The following is a 17,955-nucleotide window of genomic DNA, read 5'->3' on the forward strand; positions in this document are numbered from 1 at the left end:
CCAGCCTTCAACCCAGGTGCCAGACTGATGATAAAGAAGCCTTTACATGATTCCAGGCCCCAGATACGAAGCAGAGACAATCCACTGCTGTTGTCACCTGTCTGATTTCCCAATCCAGAGAGCATATGAGCAAAATAAAATGATTGGTGTTTTATGCCACTACATTTTGTAGTAGTTCGTTACATAGCAATGGATAACTAGGACAACTCCCTATCTCTGCCTAATTTTTTTTCCATAGGTCTTATCATTACCTAACATATCACATATGTTACTTATTTTTCTTTATTGTCCATTCTGCCTCCTCCCACTAAAGTGTAAGATGCATGAGGGCAAGTATTTTTGTCTTTCTGTTCATCACTATATTCCCAGAAGCTAGAACAAGACCCAGCACATTGCAGGCATGCTGGAAATATAAATAGAAGGAATGAAATCACATTCAGATAGAGGATAGATACACAAAGTTGAGTAATTATTTTGTAACATGAAATGATTACTAACTTGCAAGTGGCATAAAAAATAGATTTTTATTAAAATAGGACCAAAACCACAAAAGCAAGGTCATATGATTTCTATCACATTCTGAGTGAATAAACTAAGTTAAAATTTTTATTCTTCTCTAAAATCCAGAGTCATAAAATATATTTCTAAGAAATAGCACTGATAGACCATATTTACCAATAGATTCCAGTAGAAGTTCATTATCATTAACTCACCAGTCGGGGTACCCAAGCAAGGGCAGTACCTCCTTGTTTGAATTTCATCTGAGCCAAAGGAGTTTTGCTAGCAAAATCATAGATTCGAACAGAGCCTACAGAAAGACAGTTTTAAAAGAAACAAGTTATATATATGGCATCTTTTAAAATAACCTTAGTTCGCTTAACATGTTGAGCATTATAACAAGAAATTTCATACATAAACTAATAATCTAATAGGTTTTCTTTAGTCAAAAATTTACATGTATACCCTCAACCAGGTAATTTGTAGGCATGGATAATAAAGCAAACAACTGATGATTGACTGATGGATTAATTTCACCTTGCATAGCCCACAAAAGATTCACCGTGCGTCAAGGAAGAAAGAAGGTGAAAAAATAAAACAGGAAAAGCATGAATGTGGATAATACCAAACTGAATGGCATTTTTGTAACTGATCGTATCCTTAATCTTTCACAATAACCAAGGCTGCTGTACTTTAGTTCCTCTCCCCTCCACAAAAACTCACCTCACTTATATCAAGAGGCTTACCTTTTGGAAGAGTTCTCAAATGCTTTTCATCAAACACATAAAATTTTGTGTGGAAAACAAAACAAAAAAGACCAGATGTATTTTCATTTAGAGTTCCTACTCACAATCCAAGGCAGTAGTGGCCATGAGGTAAGTGAGGGGAGAGACTGCCAAGGCTTCAACAGCTCCAGAATGGAAGGAGAAGAGGCAGTCTGGATCTTGAGTCTGATAATAAAAAGAAATCCTGTTAGATCTTAAAGATAAGTTAACATCAAATTAAGGTCAAGTTTTTAAAAAATATAAATAGAACCCTATAACACATGTATGATTTTATCTGAATAGAAATTTTTAAAAGTATAATATGTTGGGGCGCCTGGGTGTATCAGTCAGTTAAGCATCTGACTCTTAGTTTCTGCTCAGATCATAATCTCAGGGTGGTGAGATCAAGCCCCATGTCAGGCTCCGTGCTCAGCGGGGAGTCTACTTGAGATTCTCTCTCTACCTCTCCCCACTACCGCTCCCCCCATCTTTAAAATAATATAGATCTTTAAAAAAAAACAAAAGCATAAAAGGCTAGAAAGAGTGCTGGACTTTGGAATTAGGAGAAACAGTATTGGCTTTGCACTTGAAGGCTTTCCTTTTCTTCACCAGTAAAATGAGGTGATGGCAACTGTCAGGGTAGCCATAAGGGTTGCAGGAGATAATATAAATGAAAATACCATAAGTTTGGGGCGCCTGGGTGGCTCAGTCGTTAAGCATCTGCCTTCAGCTCAGGTCATGATCCCAGGGTCCTGGGATCGAGCCCCGCATCGGGCTCCCTGCTCTACGGGAAGCCTGCTTCTCCCTCTCCCACTCCCCCTGCTTGTGTTCCCTCTCTCTCTGCGTCTCTCCCTGTCAAATAAATAAATAAAATCTTTAAAAAATAAAAAAAAAAGAAAATACCATAAGTTTATGACAACTGTAAAGCACTGGATAACATTAGGCACAGTCACTGCCACTTTTCTGGTAAATTTTGCTGTGATATCTCCTTTTTTTGTAAAATCAGAGAGAGAGAGAATAAATTTCCAGGACTAGGACATGTTGGACAAGTTTTTGATGGGAACAATGAACAAGTATGGAGAAAGATAAAGTATCTCTTAAAGAAGAATAACAGACTTTTGTTATAAAAATTATGGAAAAAAAGAAAAATAGACAACTTACAATATTTGAAAAACTAAGGTCAAGCTTCCATATGGCTCCACTGGCATCCTAAAAAATTAAATACCTAATAATAGTTTATCATTTTTAACTTTTATCAAATGAAAAGAATTTTCTTCCTGTGATCTAGTTAAAGTAAAGGACAAACAGTAATACCAAAAGCTTACATGTGTTTTAAAGTATGATTGAAATTTAACAAAAGCAACTTCTATATATCTTAGAACACACAATAAATGAAACATTTTCATAATACATATAGTCAGTTTAATATAATAAGAAAGCTAATTGGTTTTTTGCATATAAAATACAGGTCAACTAAATACCAAAATTCAGGTAGTCTTCCTTGACCTATCAATAGTACTCTTAATAGTAAAATGGACTTACAGGGACAATAAATTATGTTACTATTTTAATTTTATGTCTAGGTAACTTTAAAGAGCCAAGAGAGAACACAATTTACCTGAGCCAACCAAAAGTTACTTCCAATCTCGTTCATTTTTATCATAGAGAAGAGTTTGACTTTCTTGCCAACTTGAAGTTCATTAATGGGCTCAATCTCTAACAATCCAGTCTCATCAATAGAATCAGCAGTGTCTACTGTCTCAAAATCCCAGATCTTATAAAATAAGAAAATACTTTAATCAATCAGCAGTTACTGAATTTATATTTTCTATAAGAAAAGGCCCTGATTGATGGCAGAGGAGTAGGAGACCTTAGTTTCATCTGGTTGCAGGAATTCAGCTAGATAGCTATCAAATCATTCTGAACATCTGTGAACTCAACAGATCTAAGAAAAGAATAGCTACAACTCTACAAATAGAAGAGCAACCACTTTCTGCAAGGTAGGAGGTGTGGAGAAGCAAATCCGAGGTGGTGTATGGGAGGACAGACCATAGGGTGGGAGGAGGGATCCTCCATAAGCTGGCTAGTAGAAAGTGATATAGCAGCAGAGCACAAAATCAGAACTTTTAGAAGTCTGATCCAGTGAGGGACTCCCTGCCTGAAAGGTGATCAGGTGGTGAAGCAGGCAGAGTCTTAGGTGGGACAGTGTGGTCTCAGAATCCCCGGGGTCATGGGAAGACCTGCGGTGCTGGAGTGCAGCAGAGTTCCCAGGCATTGGAAGGGGGAAGCCAGCTGCTATCAGCAAGCCCAGGAGAGGGCTCTCAGCTCGGGGTTGCCATAAACCACAAACTGCGGCACAGCTGGGCCACTGCTTTCTCAGTAGAGGCCCAACAAGCGGCAGAACCGGGGAGACCCCCCTTCCTCCCCTCGAGGAGCAGCACGGGAGCATGCCAGAGGAGTCTGCAGGGTTTGGAGACTCAAACCGGGGTCGCGTGCCTGAGATAGAAATGCTCGGTCACAGGCTGGGTGACCACGGAGTGTGGATGGAGACCAGGGAGACAGGAGTGATGGACTGCTTTTCTCTGGGCTCACTGAGGAGTGGGGCCTGAGCTCTCAGCTCTGGAGCTGGAGACTGGGAAGCCACCATGTTCATTCTCATCCTCTAAAGCTGCGTGGAAAGCCTTCAGGGAACAAAAGCCACACAGAGCAATCCAGAGGAGCTACTTACTTAACCTGGCCCCCTGCCAAGGGTGGTGCAATTCAGGCTGGGGCAAAGACACCCAAGAATCAGCAAAACAGGCCCCTCCCCCAGAAGATCAGCAAGAACATCCAGTTAAGACCAAGTTTACTAATCATAGGGAAATGCAAAATTCCGGTGCTAGGGGAAAATAGTATATAGAATTCATGTTTTTTTTTCCCCATGATTCTTTAGTCTTTCAATTTTAATTTTTTTCCTCTTTCCCCTTTCAACCAATTTCTTATTTTATCAACTCTTTTAAAAATCCTTTTTTAACTTTCATTTTTACAGTAACATTCTATCCTTTCATTGCATTTAATTTTATTTGTGTGTGTGTATAAGTTTTTCAATCTTTACAATTTTGGGATGCAGTTTCTTCTAACAAACAGACCAAAACACACCCAGAATCTAGTGCATGGCTCTGTTCTCTTCACCTGCCTGATCATATTCTTTTTTTTTTCTTCTTTTATTAATCTTTTTCTTTTTTTTAGTCTTTTTTAATTTTTTTTTTTTTTTTTTAGATTTTATTTATTTATTTGAGAGAGAGAGAAAGCATGAGGTGGGGAGGGTCAGAGGGAGAAGCAGACTCCTCGCTGAGCAAGGAGCCCTATGCAGGACTCGATCCTGGGACTCCAGGATCATGACCTGAGCTGAAGGCAGTCGCTCAACCAACTGAGCCACCCTGGCGCCCTATTTTTAATTTTCATCTTTACAGTTACATTCCAACCTTTCAGTGTATTTAATTTTATTATTTTTGTATTATATGTTTTTCTTCCTTTAAATTTTGAGATATAGTTTCTTCTAACAGACCAATATGAACCCAAAATCTAGTGTATGGCTCTGTTCTATTCACCAGCCTGATCATATCCCCCCCTCCCCCCATCTCAGGTCTCTTCTGATTTGTTTAGTGTATATTTCTCTGGGGCCATTGTTGCCCTTTAAGTATTTTGTTCTTTCATTCATCTATTCTTCTCTGGACAAAATGACAAGATGGAAAAACTCACTTCAAAAAAGAGAACAAGAGGCAGTACTGACTGCCAGGGACCTAATCAATATGGACATTAGTAAGATGTCGGAACTAGAGTTCAGAATGATTATAAAGATACTAGCTGGGCTTGAAAAAAGCATAGGAGACACTAGAGAATCCCTTTCTGGAGAAATAAAAGAACTAAAATCTAACCAAGTCAAAATCAAAAAAGCTATTAATGAGGTGCAATCAAAAATGGAGGCTCCAACTGCTAGGAAAAAATAAGGCAGAAGAGAGAATTAGTGATATAGAAGACAAAATGATGGAGAATAAAGAAGCTAAGAAAAAGATAAACAGCTACTGGATCATGAGGGGAGAATTCGAGAGATAAGGGATACCATAAAGCAAAACAATATTAAAATAATTGGGTTCCCAGAAGAAGAGGAAAGAGAGAGAGAGGCAGAAGGTATATTGGAGCAAATTATAATGGAGAACTTCCCTAATCTGGGGAAGGAAACAGGCATTCAAGTCCAGGAGGCACAAAGAACCCCACTCAAAAAAAAAAAAAAAAAAAAGTCAATAAAAATAGGTCAACACCTCAACATACAATAATAAAACTTGCAAATCTTAGAGACAAAGAGAAAATCCTAAAAGGAGCTTGGGACAAGAAGTCCATAACCTACAAGGGTAGAGGTATTAGACTGGCAGCAGACCTATCCACAGAGACCTGGCAGGCCAAAAAGGACTGGCATGATATATTCAGGGTGCTAAATGAGAAAAATGTGCAACCAAGAATATTTTATCCAGCTAGGATGTCATTCAAAATAGGAGGAGAGATTAAAAAGCTTCCAGGACAAACAGAAATTAAAAGAATTTGTGATCACTAAACCAGTCATGCAAGAAATATTAAAAGGGATCCTTTAAGTGAAGAGAGCCCAAAAGTCACACAGATCAGAAAGGAACAGAGACAGCATACAGAAACAGTGACTTTACAGGTAATACAATGGCACTAAATTCATATCTTTCAATAGTTACTCTGAATGTAAATGCACTAATTGTCCCAATGAAAAGACATAGGGTATCGGATTGGATAAAAAAGCAAGCCTCATTGATAAGCTGTCTTGAAGAGACTCACTTTAGACCCAAAGACACCTCCAGATTTAAAGTAAAGGGGCAGAAAACCATTTATCATGCTATTGGGTATCAGAAAAAAGCTGGGGTGACAATCCATATATCAGACAAATTAGATTTTAAACCAAAGACTGTAAAAAGAGATGAGGAAGGACACTATATCATAATTAAAGAGTCTATCCAACAAGAATATCCAACAATTGTAAATATTTATGCCCTTAACATGGATGCAGCCAATTATATAAGCCAATTACTAACAAAAATTAAAGAAACACATCAATAATAATACAATAATAGTAAGGGACTTTACACCCTACTCACTGCAATGGACAGATCATCTAAGCAGAAGATCAACAAGGAAACAAGGGCTTTGAATGACACACTGGACCAGATGGACTTCACAGGTATATTCAGAGCATTCCATCCTAAAGCAACATAATACACATTCTTCTCAAGTAGTCATGGAACATTCTCCAGAACAGATCACATACTGGGTCACAAATCAGGTCTCAACTAGTACCAAAAGACTGGGATCATTCCTTGCCTATTTGTGGACCACAATGCTTTGAAACTGGAACTCAATCACAAGAAGAAATTTGGAAAGAACTCAAATACATGGAGGCTAAAGAGCATCCTACTAAAAAATGAATGGGTCAACCAGGAAATGAAAGAAGAATTTAGGGACACCTGGGTGGCTCAGTCAGTTGGGCATCTGCCTTCAGCTTAGGTCATGGTCCCAGGGTCCTGGGATCGAGCCCCACGTCAGACTCCCTGCTCAGTGAGGAGCCTGCTTCTCACTCTCTACCCTGCTCTTGCTCTCGTGCGCTCTCTCTCTCTCTCTCTCACTGTCAAAATAAATAAAAATCTAAAAAAAAAAAAGAATTTAAAAAATTCATGGAAACAAATGAAAATGAAAATACAAGTGTTCAAAATCTTTGGGCTGCAGCAAAGGCAGTCCTAAGAGGAAAGTATATAGCAATATAAACCTTTCTCAAGAAATAAGAAAGGTCTCAAATATGTAACCTAACTTTACATGTAAAGGAGCTGGAGAAAGAACAGCAAATAAAACCTAAACCCAGCAGGAGAAGAGAATTAATAAAGATTAGAGGAGAAATCAATGAAATATAAACCAAAAGAACAATAGAACAGATCAATGAAACTAGGAGCTCATTCTTTGAATTAATAAAACATATAAACCCCTGGCCAGACTTATCAGAAATAAAAGAGAAAGGACCAAAATAAATAAAATCATGAATGAAAAAGGAGAGATCACAACCAACACCGAAGAAATACAATCATAAGAACATATTATGAGCAACCATATGCCAACAAATTAGGCAATCTGGAAGAAATGGATGCATTCCTAGAGCCATATAAACTACCAAAACTGAAACAGGAAGAAATAGAAAACCTGAACAGACCCACAACCAGCAAGGAAATTGAAGTAGTAATCAAAAATCTCCCAACAAACAAGAGTCCAGGGCCAGATGGCTTCCCAGGGGCATTCCACAAAATATTTAAAGAATTAATACCTAGGGCGCCTGGGTGGCTCAGTCATTAAGCATCTGCCTTCGGCTCAGGTCATGATCTCAGGGTCCTGGGATCGAGTCCCACATTGGGTTCCCTGCTTGGCAGGAAGCCTGCTTCTCCCTCTCCCACTCCCCCTGCTTGTGTTCCTGCTCTCGCTATCTCTGTCTCTGTTAAATAAATAAAATCTTAAAAAAAAAAAAAAAAGAATTAATACCTATTCTTCTGAAGCAGTTTCAAAAAAACAGAAATGGAAGGAAAACTTCCAAACTCTTTCTATGAGGCCAGCATTACCTTGATCCCAAAACCAAAGACCCCACCAAAAGAGAATTACAGACCAGCATCCCTGATGAACATGGATGTCAAAATTCTCACCAAAGTACTAGCCAATAGAATCCAACAGTACATTAAAAGGATTATTCACCACAACCAAGTGCGATTTATCCCTGGGCTGCAAGGGTGGTTCAATACCTGCAAATCAATGTGATACACTACATTAATAAAAGAAGAAGAACCACCATATGATCCTCTCAATAGATGCAGAAAAAGCATTTGACCAAGTACAGCATCCTTTCTTTTTTCTTTTAAAGGATTTATTTATTTGTCAGAGAGAGAGAGCATAAGCAGGGGGAGCAGGAGGCAGAGGAAGAAGCAGCCTCCCCCACTGAGCAGGGAGCCCAGTGCAGGACTCAATCCCAGGACTCTATGGTCACAACCTGAGCCAAAGACAGACACTTAACCAACTGAGCCACCCAAGCATCCCTAGAGCCTCCTTTCTTAAAACTCTTCACAGTGTGGGGTAGAGGGAACATACCTCAATATCATAAAAGCTATACACAAAAAGCCTACAGCAAATATCATTCTCAATTAGGAAAAACTGAGAGCTTTTCCCCCAAGGTCAGGAACACGGTAGGGATGTCCACTATCACTACTGCTGTTGAACATAGTACTAGAAGTCCTAGCCACAGCAATCAGACAACAAAAAGAAATAAAAAGCATCTGCATCAGCAAAGTAGTCAAATTTTCACTCTTTGCAGATGACATGATACTCTATTTGGAAAATCCAAAAGACTCCACCCCAAAATTGCTAGAACTCATACAGGAATTCAGCAAAGTGGCAGGATATAAAATCAATGCACAGAGATCAGTGGCATTTCTATACACAAACAATGAGACAGAAGAAAGAGAAAGATTCCATTTACAATTGCACCCAAAACCATAAGATACCTAGGAATAAACCTAACCAAAGAGGCAAAGGATTTGTACTCAAAAACCTATAGAACACTCATGAAAGAAATTGAGGAAGACACAAAGAAATGGAAAAACGTTCCATGCTCATGGACTGGAAGAACAAATATTGGGAAAATGTCTATGCTACCTAGAGCAATCTATACATTCAATGCAATCCCTATCAAAATACCATCAATATTTTTCACAGAGCTGGAACAAATAATCCTAAAATTTGTATGGAACCAGAAAAGACCCTGAATAGCCAAAGGAATGTTGAAAAAAGAAAAAAGAAAAAACCAAAGCTGCTGGTATCACAATTCCGGACTTCAAGCTCTATTACAAAGGTGTAATCATCAAGACAGTATGGTATTGGCACAAAAACAGACACATAGATCAATGTAACAGAATAGAGAACCCAGAAACGGACCCTCAACTCTACGGTTAACTAATCTTTGATAAAGCAGGAAAAAAGACAGTCTCTTCAACAAATGGTGTTGGAAAAATTGGACAGCCACCTGCAGAAGAATGAAAGTGGACCATTTCCTTACACCATACACAAAAATAGACTCAAAATGGATGAAAGACCTAAATGTGAGACAGGAATCCATCAAAATCCTAAAGGAGAACATAGGCAGCAACCTCTTTGCCCTTGGCTGCAGCAACTTCTTGCTAGACACGGCTTCAAAGGTAAGGGAAACAAAGGCCAAAATGAACTACTGGGACTTCATCCAGATAAAAAGCTTTTGCACAGTCAAAAAAAGGAAACAGTCAACAAAACAAAAAGACAACCTACAGAATGGGAAAAGATATTTACAAACGTCTTATCAGATAAAGGGCTAGTATCCAAGATCTATAAAGAACTTATCAAACTCAACACAGAATAATCCAATCAAGAAATGCACAGAAGGCATGAATAGACATTTCTCCAAAGAATACTATAAATGGCCAAGACACATGAAAAAATGCTCAACGTCACTCAGCATTAGGGAAATACAAATCAAAACCACAATGAGATACTACCTCACACCAGTCAGAATGGCTAAAATTAATAAGTCAAGAAATGAAAGATGTTGGCGAGGATGCAGAGAAAGGGGAACCCTCATACACTGTTGGTGGGAAGGCAAGCTGGTGCAGCCACTCTGGAAAACAGTATGAAGGTTCCTCAAAAAGTTGAAAATAGACCTAGCAATTGCACTACTGGGTATTTACCCAAAGATACAAATGCAGTGATCTGAAGGGGCATCGGCACCCTAATGTTTATAGCAGCAATGTCCACAATGTCCACATCAATGTCCAAACTATGGAAGGAGCCCAGATGTCCATTGATAGTTGAATGAATAAAGAATATGTGGTATATATATACAACGGAATACTACTCAGCCATCAAAAAAATGAAATCTTACCATTTGCAATGATGTGGATAGAGCTAGAGGGTATTATGCTAAACAAAATAAGTCAATCAGAAAAAGACATGTATCATATGATCTCACTCATACATGGAATTTAAGAAACAAAACAGGATCATACAGGAAGAGAGAAAGAAAATAAAACAAGATGAAACCAGAGAGGGAAATAAATCATAAGAGACTCTTAATCATAGGAAACAACTTGAGGGTTGCTGGAGGGGAGGGGGGTCACGGGATGGAGTAGCTGGGTGATGGACATTAATGTGATGTGATGTAATGAACACTGGGTATTATATAAGACTGATGAATCACTGATCTCTACCTCTGAAATTAATAATACATTAGATGTTAATTGAATTGAATTAAAAATTTTAAAAATTGAGAAAAAAGAAAGAAAAGGCCCTGATTTTTTTTTCCAAAAGTCATTTCTTCTTGCTTCATGCAAATTAGCAAGTAGGTGTAATGAGAACACCAGCCAAAATGTGACCCCTGGGATATTGCTCCCAACTGGGGCATAATAAATTATCATAGTGTCTTCTGTATATATGGAGATTAGTGAGAGAACACAGCCTGAATAAGAATTCTAATTTGCCCAATGTAAACTTTATGTCAAGGTATCTCTTAGGTCTTTCTGCATATAAAGTGGCCCTAAGGAGTAAATGTTCCCGTTATTCGGCGAGACATTATAATGAGCCCTGTTTTGAGTTTACAGTGGGCCCCTGGAAAGGGGAAATAGGCCTTTTAATGATTCAAGCACAACCTTCATTATGAGGAGAAAATGGATGTAGATGATGTCTTCACAAGAAAATGGTTCTCATTATTGATTTAGATTATACCATTCAGTTAAGGATTATTGTTCTGGGACAGGAGAGCAGAATGCTATGGAAGCAACAGGGAGCAGAGGTTCACCTCAGGAGGAAGAGAGATTGAAAAGGACTTCCTCTGCGAAATACCAAAGCCTACCCTGAATGGATCTATTGACCCTGTAAACCTAGACTCAATAACTCAGCCTTTGGGAAAGTAACTTTCAAAGAGGATTCATGTTGTCACCTAGGGCTAGCCTCATGGGGGAGAGGCCCAAATCCTAGGGTAGAACTAACTCCTGGGAGTTGGGGTAGGTTTTTCCCAAAGCGTTAGATGTAGAGATTTACTGTGTAAAAGACTAAAGAGATTAGGATGAAATTTTTAAAAGAAGCCAGTTTAGAAATTAGTGGTGTTCATGAAGGGACTCTCTGTGAAGTATTTGACTTCTTTTCTCTTGAGGTTTCCTTCCAGTTGGTATTTTGACATTTTGGGTGACATATATCTTGGAAGCATAGTGAATATACTATATGACAAACAAAAGGACATAAAAATTTCCCAGAACAATGAGTAAAATCTAACAAAATTAAATTTAATATGGTAATGTAGGGCGCCTGGGTGGCTCAGTCGTTAAGCGTCTGCCTTCGGCTCAGGTCATGGTCCCAGGGTCCTGGGATCGAGTCCCACATCGGGCTCCCTGCTCTGTGGGAGGCCTGCTTCTCCCTCTCCCACTCCCCCTGCTTGTGTTCCTGCTCTCGCTGTCTCTCTCTCTGTCAAATAAATAAATAAAATCTTTAAAAAAAAAAAATGGTAATGTAAAAATGTATACTTGGGTTCAAAAAGCCAATGCCAAAAGGCAAGAATGGGAGAGAGATGGTTTAAACAGTGTATTAGACATAGTAAGTACAACAGGTATCATAGAATGACCAGACTATTTTCAAAAATATAGTCTTACTTCTCATAATGATACTTCCTAAGGAACACCCAGAGAATACTACCACTTTCTTCTGAAAGGCACCAGTAGGAATATGTACCAAGAGGACCACAAGGCAAATCAGCAGCCTCCAGCTTTGCCAGCAACAGCAGGGTATGACAACAACCAGGAGCACTTAGATGCTGGAGCAATGTTGCAGGCTAGCCCACACTATGGACTGGATAGCGTCTGCAGATGAGGACAAGTGAGTTCACCAGTGTAAGGAGCAAGGGGAGGGGAGTATCCATAGGCAAACCTCATCAGCACACTTTTCAGTGTCATTTCTAATGGGTAACCTCAGTCAAAAATAAGAAATGTTTGGGGTGCCTGGGTGGCTCAGTCATTAAGCGTCTGCCTTCGGCTCAGGTCATGGTCCCAGGGTCCTGGGATGGAGCCCCGTGTCAGGCTCCCTGCTCAGCGGGAAGCCTGCTTCTCCCTCTCCCACTCCCCTTGCTTGCGTTCCCTCTCTCGCTGTGTCTCGCTCTGTCAAATAAATAAAATCTTAAAAAAAAAAAAATAAGAAACGTTTGGTACTTTTGTCCCTAGAAAATGGCCCATTCATACTGTGTGTTTTGAAAGGACATCTGTATCCACCGTTTATGTTCTGCTAAAATAGGTTTTCATCTTCTGAAACTACTGTTTCAATGACAGAATCAAAATAACAGAAGTTCCCCTCAGAAAATGCACTCCTAAGATGCTATAAATTAATTTTGACTAGAATTGAAATATTTACCATAAGGAAAGCATTATCACCCAAAAGGGTGATCTGGAATCCATTTGTGTGCGTGCTACTGACCAAGTGTCAAGAAAACTTACCCTAATACATCCATCTGCCCCAACGGTGATAACTTCGCCCTCATCCAGCATTATCTGGTTAATGGGACCCTGATGACAAGACTTCCTTCCAGCTCGACAGAGCTCAACCTTGATGAGGCCGCCTTCCCACAACAGCATGTTGCCCCACCCTGAGCCCGAGAGCACCTGGCAGGTATGCAGAAAGGAAGGAATGTGCATTAAAACAAACATGGCAGGTGAGAACTATTTTTATAGTTTCTCTTTCCTGATTATGAAAGTAAAAAAAATAAGTATAGAAAAATAAGAAAATATAGAAATGAAAATTCACCACTTCGGAAACAACCACTAATCACATTTGTATGTATTTCTTCCTAGCATTATGCATAATTTTACATCATTGTGATTAGGCTGTACATTGCTGGTAATTTTTCAAATATATCACGTGCCCTCCTCAATACCCATCACCTGGTAACCCCATCCCCCCAACCCCCTTCCTTCTGTAACCCTCAGTATGGTTCCCGGAGTCCAGAGTCTCTCATGGTTTGTCTCCCTCTCTGATTTCTTCCCATTCAGTTTTCCCTCCCTTCCCCTGTGGTCCTCCACACTATTCCTTATGTTCCACAGATGAGTGAAACCATATGATAATTGTCTTTCTCTGCTTGATTTATTCCACTTAGCATAATGCCCTCCAGTTCCATCCATGTTGATGCAAATGGTGGGTATTCATCCTTTCTTTTTTTTTTTTTTTTAAAGATTTTATTTATTTATTTGCGAGAGAGAGAATGAGAGAGAGCACATGAGAGGGGGGAGGGTCAGAGGGAGAAGCAGACTCCCTGCCGAGCAGGGAGCCCGATGCGGGACTCGATCCAGGGACTCCAGGATCATGACCTGAGCCGAAGGCAGTCGCTTAACCGACTGAGCCACCCAGGCGCCCCGGTATTCATCCTTTTTGATGGCTGAGTTATATTCCATTGTAGATTCTAGTTTTTAAGAGTGATAATATTAAAGGTTATGAGATGTGTCAAAAATTGTGAGGCCATTACTGAACTCAGCAGATTATAGCATAATAATATCCAATTTCAAACAAGAATAGTCATTTGGAACCAGCTCCTATTAATCCATTTAATCCAGCACTTCCCCAAGTATGTACCACCAAACACTAGTTCTTAGGATGTTTAAGAGGTATTCCCCTAGGCAATATGCCCACAAATTTTGCAAGAAGAAGAGAGAAAATAAACTAACAATGTTAAAGAATAAACTAACAGATTAAAGTTGAGTGCATCTGTAGGTGCCACTGTGAAGTGGCTCAATCTTCCTAAATAATAATCTGACAATAAAAGAGAAAGCCACAAGACTGTATACAACCTTTGAGCCAGTAAGTCCTCTTGGAGCATCATGACAAAAGAGGAGGGATAGATAAACATGATAATCCATGACAATAAGTGACAATATGTCACTATGTTAATATATTAAAATGCTTGCATACTTTATATATGTGTGTATAATATTTAGCATAAAAAAAGGTATTTACATGTGGATTATGACTACTCCCTAGAACTATATTAATTAAAATTGATAATCTGAAGAGGCAAAATTACATGTTCATTATATTTACAATGATAGTATCCATTATTACTAACATTGGCAGTGGTTTTTAGAATGTCTAATGTACTTTCATATATTTTCATTTTGAAAACATAATTTTATTATTGTAGAATAGTGGCTGTACTCACCTTCCCATCCGGGAGCTGCATGTAACCTTCTATATCAGAAGTGGCTGTTTTGCCAAATCGACCCAATGAGCCCTGAAGCTTGAGACCAGTGAATGTTAGAGCCATTTCCCAGAACCTGCAAACAAGAAAGAGACTGAATGTACCTCAAAGAGGCTTTATTTTTATTATCACTCAAGTATTTACATGTTTCAGAGTCACATATATTATTTCATTTATTCATTCATCTAACTAATATGTATTAAGTATCACCTACCTGTCAGGCAAAGTTCTAGGTAATATGAATTCAGAATTGAGCAAAATAGACAAAATAAATTCCCTGCTTTTCAGGATATTTTATCTGAGAGTCATGCTGTCCTATGCAGTTGGCCCTAGCCAAGTTTGACTATCTTAATTTAGACTTAATGTAATTAACACTAAATCAAATTTAAAACTCTGTTTCAGTCAGACCAGCCAGTTTCAAGTACTCAATAGCTACATGCAGCTAGTGACTACTAGACTGGACAACATAGAACATTTCCATCTTGGCATGTAAAAAGATGTAAGAGTTTTCAAAAAATTCTAACTTACTTGCTGTGTAGCTTAAGAATGATTGTGCTCTCAATCTCTCATGAATAAAATAAGGATACTAGTAGAACCTACCTCATAAAATTGTTGAAAAACTCTTAGAACAGTGCCTTGCACATAAAATCAATGAATAAAGGTTGGTTATTACTAGCATTTATTATTAATAGTTTAAGTAAGTGAACAGTCAGATGATGAAAAACATGTAGAAAAAAGAATCTGGCCTACCAACTAGATATAAAATAGATAATGGATGGTATCAACAAGCCAGTAATATGAAGCCAAAAGCTTAAATAACCAACATCCTTCTCCAAGGCTTTCATAGGTCCCCTGATCATACATTTCCATATACTCTGTTTCTTCTATGCACTTCACACATGAAATTATTTGATTTCTCTCTCCAAAGATACAATGCAAAGAAAATACGCACTTTACTAAATGATGGGAGAATGTAAAGAACTGGAAATTTTTAGCCTACAGCTAGCAGAAGATTACTTAAGAATTCCCCCAAATTTCCATTTTAAAATCTATTTAATTAATCTGTATTTCTAATGAATAAATAAGAAGAAAGCCAGGTTTAAATTGGAATAAGAGAAACTTAGGATAAAAATGTCTTTCTCGAAAAGGACACTGGAAATCTAGTCATGAGCAGCTCGAAGGAGGTGGTAGAAGGTTGTTAAATAAATGCATAAGACAGGGTAGAACGAAGACCGAAAAAGACAAAATCATTCCATCCTGAAAAAGAGAGCAGAGTGTGAAAGAGTGAAAAGGACATGGAATTTTGAGCCAGAGACCTGAGATCAAAAGTAGGCTCTGTTACAATTTAGTACTGAGGGTCCTGTGTTAGGAATGATTCTGTTATAACTCATGTTTTACAGATGAATACTGAGTTCAGAGATGTCAAAATGACTTAGGCATCATACAATATTGCTGCCACAAATTTAAAAGTGGATCTGAACACTCAATATGCCATGTTAGTAAGCAGTATACAAACCCTTTTAGGTGGTAAAGCCTGTAAGGCAGCAGGCTAAATTTAAAAGCACTTCTTTTTATCTATGCTGGTTTCAGTAATAACAGCCCTATATCCGATTAGAAAAGCAGCACTACAGTTAGCTTTGAAGATAACACATTTAAACATTATCCTACTGTTAACATCAGCACAAATGTCTCCAGATGGCTGATCCTCTTAAGACAATATCCTTAATGATTATCTACCAGTACCTGTACCAGTCACACAACCTACTTGATGTGGCCTGATCCCGATGTAGTAAGCTGCTCATCATCTTCAGGATTGAAAGTAACCTTAAAAACTTCCTGGGAAAAAGCTTTTGTCCTCAGTATGGGCTGTTCTTCTTTCCAATTCCAGATGGTCAGTGTGTAATCAGGGTTGCTGCCAACAGAGGCTAGCAAGGTACCATTGTAGTTAAAATCCACATAAGCATAGCCCAGCTCAGTCCCATCTGAAAGGATGAATGGGAGTCTAATGAACAAAGGCAACATTTCATTTTCAAAAGTATATTATTAAAAAAAAAAAAAAGGAGGGAAAGAGAGTGAGTACCCTTGGTGATAACTATTGATGAAAGAATGCCAAGAATTCCCAAAGAAACAATCCAAAATCATGCATCACCCTTGGCTTTAGAATGTATTACATGACATGAGGGGGGAGAGTGAAGAAATCTTAGTCACATTTTGCATGAGAAAAACACCTTGAGAACACATTCCATTTTATGGAGTGGGGTAGGGGGGTACCAAATCCTGTTAGATGGCAGAAAGGTATCAATCTGTAATTAGAAATTTGCCACTGGAAAATTCATCAAATAAAAATTGAGGACTTCGGGTTTCTGGTTATGCATGTAAGGAGCTTGGAAGTCAGCATTCCATCCTAACAACAAATAAAAAGCTGAACACACTGAAAAATCAACAACTCTTCTTGGATTCATAAGTGAGGGAAGGACACAGGGCAAATGGCTGCTCCCAAGACTGGGGAGACTGGTGGGTGAGGTGCATTTGCAACTTATCACGGCAGGAACTCACATGCAGTAACAGCTAAAACAGCAGAGAGAACCAGGGCCAGGGTAATAAAACCTGAACAGTTGTAACTGAAGAATTGCTGGAGCTCAGTGTGGACAAGTTGGAGAGTTAAAAACTCCAGGGGGACCCAGTCATAAGTGGGCCTCAACAATATTGTGAGATTTATACCCAGGAGCTTGACCAGGTTCCCACAGTAAATACTAGAAAAACAACTCAGGCTTTCAACAGGGGGAGGGGGAAAAGGAACCGTTTTGAAACACACCAGAACACTTCGTTCCTCTTAATAAGGCCTGCCCTCAGGAGAAACTAATTAACCAGAGCCTAATTAACCTGGGGAAGGAAATACCCAACTCTAGCCCCCTCTAACTGATGTGGTTTTGGAATATAGGTGAGGTTCGGTGGGTGGGGTCCGGAGCCAACGACAAAGAAAGAATTCTTGAGATGTCTTTGGTGCAAAAGGATGGTTTTATTTAAGCACGGGGATAGGACCCGTGGGCAGAAAAAGCAGCTGGACCAGGGTTGTGAAAGGTGGCTGATTATATACCATGGGGCTGGGGGAGGTAAGGAAAAAGGGAGGTTTTCAAAAGAACTTTTTCATATGCTAAAGAGGACCTACAAGACACCAGAGGCCTCGCCATTGTCAAATTAAGGTAGTTTTTCCTTCTAGCAAGGCATCAACATTAAGATAGTTGGGAGCTTCCTGGAGGAACATTATACTCTGTATTATATACTCTGCTTCAAGTATCTGTCTTGATATCAGACTGGGAATTTAAAACAACTATGATTAATATGCTAAGGGCT

At 38.9% G+C, this 17,955-nt stretch overlaps 1 protein-coding gene across 1 annotated transcript in view; it reads right to left on the reverse strand.

Annotated features, from left to right (window-relative positions):
* CFAP44 (cilia and flagella associated protein 44) overlaps nucleotides 1-17,955 on the reverse strand; it is a 132,404-nt gene that overhangs the window by 98,305 nt on the left and 16,144 nt on the right. The window contains exons 6-12 of the mRNA XM_021692531.2: nucleotides 16,367-16,583; nucleotides 14,563-14,677; nucleotides 12,851-13,015; nucleotides 2,881-3,036; nucleotides 2,424-2,471; nucleotides 1,349-1,448; nucleotides 714-808 (exon numbers count right to left, since the gene is read on the reverse strand). Coding sequence (XP_021548206.1) covers nucleotides 714-808; nucleotides 1,349-1,448; nucleotides 2,424-2,471; nucleotides 2,881-3,036; nucleotides 12,851-13,015; nucleotides 14,563-14,677; nucleotides 16,367-16,583 — 896 coding nt within the window. The remainder of the gene's footprint in view (nucleotides 1-713; nucleotides 809-1,348; nucleotides 1,449-2,423; nucleotides 2,472-2,880; nucleotides 3,037-12,850; nucleotides 13,016-14,562; nucleotides 14,678-16,366; nucleotides 16,584-17,955) is intronic.

The sequence above is a fragment of the Neomonachus schauinslandi genome, chromosome 1 (assembly GCF_002201575.2).
Source record: "Neomonachus schauinslandi chromosome 1, ASM220157v2, whole genome shotgun sequence".
NCBI lineage: Eukaryota > Metazoa > Chordata > Mammalia > Carnivora > Phocidae > Neomonachus > Neomonachus schauinslandi.